Raw genomic sequence first — 8,656 nt, forward strand, 5'->3', positions numbered from 1 at the left:
TCGCTCCATTCACTTTCTATGGGACTGACGGAAATAGCCAAGAGCTGTATTCCAGCAGTCCCACAGAGAATGAATAGAGCTGAGAGAAAACTAGCAACTCGGCTCCTTTGCAGACCCTGTACTCAAATTCCAGTGATCGGAAAGCTACCCCTAGCCTATTGAAAGGTTCAATGTTGAATTCTGGGAATATCCCTTCAATGTACCCAATCACAAAATTCCATATATTGCAGGAAAAATATCATCTTATTCAGAAGAAGCAAGATGAGCACCAAAGTAAGCACATCAGAAAAATAAAAAAAAAAAAATAAAAAAGGAATTTATCTGTATAAATCAGTCATCCTTTCATTCATTACATCTCTTATCCATTTGCCTTCAGATCCTTAGATGTAATCTATGAGAAAATAAAAACATGATGTGAAACTGCGGACATCCGACCTTCCATACCACCACATTACGCAACGTTGGCCCCACGTGACAAGGGGTGGCAGGAAGGAACTTGCAGCGAGATTCTCATCCATGCAGAACATCTTGGGTCTTAACCAAATGATGCACTTAAAGCAGCTGAAGAAAATACTAAAAAAAAAAAAAAACTAAAATTGATCAAGATTTTGGCTTCTCAATTGAGACTAGAGCGAATGGGCTCAATCTGGTGCTCAGCTGCCAGAACCTGCACTTTCTCAGCCCAACATATCTGCCCTGAATCAATACCACTATAGACGGCAGAGCAGACCCCCCTCTATTTAATAACCACAAGGAAACTGATCCATTCAGCCGAGCTCTCTAAGAGGTGAAAGCTTCACCAATACAGCTGAGCGTCTGCACTTCGCCAACAATACGGGACCTAACCAACCGTGAGTAAGAAGTGAAACCACGAGCTGAATGGCATCGGCTGTGCCACCGAGGCAGGACGCGCTCCGCTGGCTGGAAGGGACGGATAAGACACATTAAACATTTAGATTCCTTCTGTTAGCAAGCACCAAATCCTATAATGCCGAGCTACTGCAACTACCAAATAACGTATATGCCACCCACACCATCTGCCAAGAGCAGGCATCAGACTGGGACCTCTCACATAGCACCACGATAAGATAGTCACCTATCCACTACTTCACAAAATGTAGCCATATCCTAGGACCGGGCATATATAAAGCTGTTTATACTGATCTCTGGTCTATGAAAAGACTGTTCACACAGATTTTAAAGTCAATTTTCTAAAAAAAAAATTTAAAAAAAAACAACAAGATCTGCTGCAAAGAGCCCCAAAAATCATTTAAACGATTGCAAAACTCTTCCTAATAATTTCCATGGGAAATCTATTTGTTTATAAAGGGATTTCTTAGTATTTTTTTTCCAGAAAATGTTTTGTACAATGAGGGGGGGAGCGACTCTTTGAAGGATCCCCAATGGAATCGGCTCCAATCTAGACACTTTCCAATTAAATGGATGCAAAAAGGTGATGGGGGGGGGGCTTCACAACCTCTGCAGGGAAACCTTGACTTCTCCAAAAACTCCATTCATGGTAGCCGTTCCTCTGAGTAGAGCGGCAGGGCTCACTCACAATCAGCTACACTGTTGTGGTCTTGTGATTGATCCAAGCTCCCCATTCTGGCAGTTGATGGGGGGACCGAATGACAAGGAAAGAGTTTTTGTGCTCATATGCATGACAATCTGTAGGCTGGGGTGGTTACTGCCCAGAATGCATGAACTCAGCTTGTCCTTATACTTCCAGTTGGATTAACTTCCAACTTTGGTTCCAAAAAATGTGCAAGAACTGTCCCAGTCAATCCAGGCTTGGAGGAATGGATCCTACGTATACCATTGCTGACTTTTACTGTCACATAGCTACTGTGCATTAAGGGTTAATCTGTTAAACTAGCCCCCATTCTTAACATTGGGGATAATTTGATGATCACTCTGCAGCCCTGTCCAGAATAGCTTGACCTCTGTGCCATGCATTGTCTAAGGCTACTTTCACATTTGCGTTAGAATCCGCAGCGTATCATCCGCAACCGCAAGCAAAAACGCATGCAAACGTCTGATAACGCGGCGTTTTTTTATCCGCATCAGCTTACGCATGATGGTAAAAAAAATGCAGCGTTTGCATGCGTTTTTACATGTGTTTGCACTTTTTATGCGCATGTGTTTGATATTTCCAGGAGGGTGTGTCTTTAATGGGCATGCGCAGTCCGAAGTACGCAAGCGCATCAAACGCATGCGTACGCAAAGACATGTGTACGCATGCGTTCCCATAGATAGTAATGCGTTTTTTTGCTGCATTCCTTGCGCTAACAACCGCATACGTTTCTAGGCGGCAAATTGACGCCTCTAAAATTACTACATGTTGCGTTTACCGTGCCAAACAGCAGACGACGAAACGATGCATGCGTCGTCAAACGCGGCAAAACGCAACCGATCGCAGACTCATGCGTCCCTAATGTTAAATATAGGAAAAGACAACGCATGCGAAAAATACGCTGCGGACACAACCGCAAATGTGAAACTGGCCTAAGTGATTGTTGAGCACAGAGCTTGGCTCTTTTCGGCCCATAGACGATGAATGGTGCGGCGGTAGAGCACGCTCCCTTCCAGACAGGGATGCAGAACATCATTCTCCGTACTCAAAATATTGTAGGGGATAACTTGTAATTTTGTGAATACCCCTTAAAAAGGTGCATTTCCAAAACTTCACACAATTTATGGTGGTGTAGTAGAGACATTCTGCAATAACAAATCTTAATGGAACAGAGAATTCATCTTAATGCAGATCACAAACAGAAAAAAAAAAAAAAGAAAAAAAACCCTCAACACCCCCTCCCCAGAATGTCACCTTCCATTACGTGAGAAACGCAACTGCAGCAACATATCTGTCACCGGGAGGATTTGTGCCCCATGTTTGCCTATAGCCGGCCACCTGCTTACACCACTTAGAGCCTGATCCTCTATCAAACATGCCCCATCCAGCTGCTTTTAATGTATATATCAGGCATGCGGCCATTACGTGCACCAATACGCGGATATATTATTTACGTATCAAGCTTAAATGCAGGAAAGACGGATGCCTCATGAAACAGCAAGATGGACAATAAAGGCTGCGTGTCAGACCTGCACATGGCTGTCCTGAAATGCTCTGCCTGGCACCACGGGACTGGAGAGTGCAGGGTTAATGCTGTACAACACAGGGGTCCTGGGTGCATGGCAGGGGGTCTTACCATAGGTGCAGGTGAATCTGACACACACTACTGGAAATATACTGAAGGAAGGAGCCAAAGTATCACCATAATGGTCCCACAATAAGAACTCAAGCGCATAACCCAAAGAGCATGGTGTCATACATTACTACATGGATGTATATGAAGCATCTCCGCCACGCGACCCCCGCGCACAACATACACAGAGACCATGTATTCTATGGCTATGTGCACACGATGCGGATTTGCTGCGCAGAAACACTGCAGATCCGCACTGTGATTTACAGTACAATGTAAATCAATGGGTAAAAAAAAAAATTTAAAAAAAAAATTGTGCACATGGTGCAGAAAAATCAGTGCGGAATTGCTGCAGATTTAAAAGAAGTGCATGTCACTTCTTTTGCGCGGATCTGCAGCGTTTCTGCACCCCTCCATGATAGAAATCCGCAGTGGCAAAAACTGCAGAAAATCTGCATCAATTCCGCATAAAAACCACGGCAAATCCGCAGCTGCGGATTCTGCCAGGAGATGCAGATATAGTGCAGAAAATTCTGCACCACATTTCCTATGTGTGCACATAGCCTATCAGTCTATACATCCATCACATGACCTGGTATAATCCCTGTAAAAAAAAATAAATCAATATACTATGTACAATCTCCCAGTATATAGACTACATAGATCCTGTGTATAGCTCATTACATGGTAACAGTAGATAGATCAGACTATACATTACACAATCCCAGGTAATCCCCATATACAGCATTTAGATTACAGACCCTGCACTCAGCCGTACACACACTATCACAGGACTGAATTTAGTATACTAGAGCACATACAGTATGTAAGATAATAACATGCTCCTGCATGTAGAGTATATACAGTCTATAGATTATTACATACCCTTGTATGCAAACTGATTACATGCCCCCTTGTATAGAAAGGGATTATATATTTTCCCCGTAGTATAAACATGATATACTCCTGTATACACACAATACACCGCACAGTATTGAGGACTACGTTCTTGCATACAGATGGTTATATATAGAATGTAGATGACATGTCCCTGTATACGGAGGCGTACATACAGTACACAGATGATCACACCGCGCAGTATACAGAGGGTTCTATATAGTATACAGATTACAGTATATGCCCCTGTATATGGAGGTTATAATCAGCACAGCGCACAGTATACAGAGGGTTCTATATAGTATACAGATTACAGTATATGCCCCTGTATATGGAGGTTATAATCAGCACAGCGCACAGTATACAGAGGGTTCTATACAGTACACGGCCGGTGACCCCGCGCAGTATACAGAGGGTTCTATACAGTACACGGCCGGTGACCCCGCGCAGTATACAGAGGGTTCTATACAGTACACGGCCGGTGACCCCGTGAAGTATACAGAGGGTTCTATACAGTACACGGCCGGTGACCCCGCGCAGTATACAGAGGGTTATATACAGTACACGGCCGGTGACCCCGCGCAGTATACAGAGGGTGCTATACAGTACACGGCCGGTGACCCCGCGCAGTATACAGAGGGTTCGCCCGCGCAGTATACAGAGGGTTCTATACAGTACACGGCCGGTGACCCCGCGCAGTATACAGAGGGTTCTATACAGTACACGGCCGGTGACCCCGCGCAGTATACAGAGGGTTATATACAGTACACGGCCGGTGACCCCGCGCAGTATACAGAGGGTTCTATACAGTACACGGCCGGTGACCCCGCGCAGTATACAGAGGGTTATATACAGTACACGGCCGGTGACCCCGCGCAGTATACAGAGGGTTCGCCCGCGCAGTATACAGAGGGTTCGCCCGCGCAGTATACAGAGGGTTCGCCCGCGCAGTATACAGAGGGTTCGCCCGCGCAGTATACAGAGGGTTCTATACAGTACACGGCCGGTGACCCCGCGCAGTATACAGAGGGTTCTATACAGTACACGGCCGGTGACCCCGCTCAGTATACAGAGGGTTCTATACAGTACACGGCCGGTGACCCCGTGCAGTATACAGAGGGTTCTATACAGTACACGGCCGGTGACCCCGTGCAGTATACAGAGGGTGCTATACAGTACACGGCCGGTGACCCCGCTCAGTATACAGAGGGTTATATACAGTACACGGCCGGTGACCCCGCTCAGTATACAGAGGGTTATATACAGTACACGGCCGGTGACCCCGCGCAGTATACAGAGGGTTATATACAGTACACGGCCGGTGACCCCGCGCAGTATACAGAGGGTTCGCCCGCGCAGTATACAGAGGGTTCTATACAGTACACGGCCGGTGACCCCGAGCAGTATACAGAGGGTTCTATACAGTACACGGCCGGTGACCCCGCGCAGTATACAGAGGGTTCTATACAGTACACGGCCGGTGACCCCGCGCAGTATACAGAGGGTTCTATACAGTACACGGCCGGTGACCCCGCGCAGTATACAGAGGGTTCTATACAGTACACGGCCGGTGACCCCGCGCAGTATACAGAGGGTTCTATACAGTACACGGCCGGTGACCCCGCGCAGTATACAGAGGGTTCTATACAGTACACGGCCGGTGACCCCGCGCAGTATACAGAGGGTTCTATACAGTACACGGCCGGTGACCCCGCGCAGTATACAGAGGGTGCTATACAGTACACGGCCGGTGACCCCGCGCAGTATACAGAGGGTTCTATACAGTATACGGCCGGTGACCCCGCGCAGTATACAGAGGGTTCTATACAGTACACGGCCGGTGACCCCGCGCAGTATACAGAGGGTTATACACAGTACACGGCTGGTGACCCCGCGCAGTATACAGAGGGTTCTATACAGTACACGGCCGGTGACCCCGTGCAGTATACAGAGGGTGCTATACAGTACACGGCCGGTGACCCCGCTCAGTATACAGAGGGTTACATACAGTACACGGCCGGTGACCTCGCGCAGTATACAGAGGGTTCTATACAGTACACGGCCGGTGACCCCGTGCAGTATACAGAGGGTGCTATACAGTACACGGCCGGTGACCCCGTGCAGTATACAGAGGGTTCTATACAGTATACGGCCGGTGACCCCGCGCAGTATACAGAGGGTTCTATACAGTATACGGCCGGTGACCCCGCGCAGTATACAGAGGGTTCTATACAGTATACGGCCGGTGACCCCGCGCAGTATACAGAGGGTTCTATACAGTACACGGCCGGTGACCCCGCGCAGTATACAGAGGGTTCTATACAGTACACGGCCGGTGACCCCGCGCAGTATACAGAGGGTTATACACAGTACACGGCCGGTGACCCCGCGCAGTATACAGAGGGTTCTATACAGTACACGGCCGGTGACCCCGTGCAGTATACAGAGGGTGCTATACAGTACACGGCCGGTGACCCCGCGCAGTATACAGAGGGTGCTATACAGTACACGGCCGGTGACCCCGCGCAGTATACAGAGGGTTCTATACAGTACACGGCCGGTGACCCCACGCAGTATACAGAGGGTTCTATACAGTACACGGCCGGTGACCCCGCGCAGTATACAGAGGGTTCTATACAGTACACGGCCGGTGACCCCGCGCAGTATACAGAGGGTTCTATACAGTACACGGCCGGTGACCCCGCTCAGTATACAGAGGGTTCTATACAGTACACGGCCGGTGACCGCGCTCAGTATACAGAGGGTTCTATACAGTACACGGTCGGTGACCCCGTGCAGTATACAGAGGGTGCTATACAGTACACGGCCGGTGACCCCGCGCAGTATACAGAGGGTTATACACAGTACACGGCCGGTGACCCCGTGCAGTATACAGAGGGTGCTATACAGTACACGGCCGGTGACCCCGCGCAGTATACAGAGGGTGCTATACAGTACACGGCCGGTGACCCCGCGCAGTATACAGAGGGTTCTATACAGTACACGGCCGGTGACCCCACGCAGTATACAGAGGGTTCTATACAGTACACGGCCGGTGACCCCGCGCAGTATACAGAGGGTTCTATACAGTACACGGCCGGTGACCCCGCGCAGTATACAGAGGGTTCTATACAGTACACGGCCGGTGACCCCGCTCAGTATACAGAGGGTTCTATACAGTACACGGCCGGTGACCGCGCTCAGTATACAGAGGGTTCTATACAGTACACGGTCGGTGACCCCGTGCAGTATACAGAGGGTGCTATACAGTACACGGCCGGTGACCCCGCGCAGTATACAGAGGGTTATACACAGTACACGGCCGGTGACCCCGTGCAGTATACAGAGGGTGCTATACAGTATACGGCCGGTGACCCCGCGCAGTATACAGAGGGTTATATACAGTATACGGCCGGTGACCCCGCGCAGTATACAGAGGGTTATACACAGTACACGGCCGGTGACCCCGCGCAGTATACAGAGGGTTATATACAGTACACGGCCGGTGACCCCGCGCAGTATACAGAGGGTTCGCCCGCGCAGTATACAGAGGGTTCTATACAGTATACGGCCGGTGACCCCGCGCAGTATACAGAGGGTGCTATACAGTATACGGCCGGTGACCCCGCGCAGTATACAGAGGGTTCGCCCGCGCAGTATACAGAGGGTTCGCCCGCACGGGCCCCGGGTCGCCTCTTACCGGACGAGCAGGAGATGAGGATGACGGCGAAGGCCAGCTTGGTGGCGGCCCCCATGGCGGCGGATAGATCCACACGGACAGTGGTCGCGCTGAGCACAGGGCGGGCGGGAGGCGGCGGTCACCAGCCGGAGGGCAGAGTGAGGAGCAGCAGCAGCCGGGAGAGCGGGGCCCCCATGTCCCGGGGGTGGCGGGGAGAAGGCAAACTCTGCTCTCCGGAGCGGGAGCTCGGGCTGTGGAAGGTCTCCCCTCGGCGTACGGCTCTAGGCCTGTCCTCAGTCACTGGCTCCGGTGAGGCCGCTTAGTGTCCGCGCTGCGTGTCCGGCCTACGAGTCGCCTCCTCCTCGTCACGCCGAGTCCTCTCATCGCTGCCCATTCAGCTGCACGGAGCCCGGGCCAAGATGGCGGCGCCGAACGATTGTTTTTGTTTTCTCGCCGCCTCCTCCTCCGCGACTAACATCTAGGGCGGGACCGGGCGGCTCAGAACAGCCAATGACAGACAAGAAGGACGACCAATCAGAAAGCTAGAAAGGCGGGATTACCGGAATCCGACCAATAGGAGGGAAGTGTTCGTGAGGTGGGTTCAGGAAGAGGCGTGGTGTAGAGGGCGCAGTGACGTCGTACAGAGGGCGTGGTTATGAATGAGAAAAAAAAACGTTGGAGCAGCGATGACTGGAGGCGGCAGTGCTGGGACGCGGGGATCGCGTGTAGTTCCTGTGATGGACGGTGGTGGCGCCAGAGTAGCCTGCATGTCGGAGATTTATGAAACTGTACAGCAAGGGTGCAGAACATACGGTCCGAGGCCACATTACCACACTGAACCAAGCCCGAGGGCTGCAAAAAAAGAATTTAAAAG

At 50.4% G+C, this 8,656-nt stretch overlaps 1 protein-coding gene across 2 annotated transcripts in view; it reads right to left on the reverse strand.

The window, feature by feature from the left end:
• ACVR2A (activin A receptor type 2A) overlaps nucleotides 1-8,186 on the reverse strand; it is a 54,944-nt gene extending 46,758 nt beyond the window's left edge. The window contains exon 1 of one of the 2 annotated variants that reach the window (XM_077273006.1): nucleotides 7,804-8,186. In XM_077273006.1, coding sequence (XP_077129121.1) covers nucleotides 7,804-7,858 — 55 coding nt within the window. In that variant the 5' untranslated portion in view covers nucleotides 7,859-8,186. The remainder of the gene's footprint in view (nucleotides 1-7,803) is intronic. The other variant, XM_077273007.1, reaches the window with a different exon arrangement.
• Between the last annotated feature and the right edge of the window lie 470 nt (nucleotides 8,187-8,656).

This window comes from Ranitomeya variabilis, chromosome 7 (genome assembly GCF_051348905.1).
Source record: "Ranitomeya variabilis isolate aRanVar5 chromosome 7, aRanVar5.hap1, whole genome shotgun sequence".
Lineage (NCBI taxonomy): Eukaryota > Metazoa > Chordata > Amphibia > Anura > Dendrobatidae > Ranitomeya > Ranitomeya variabilis.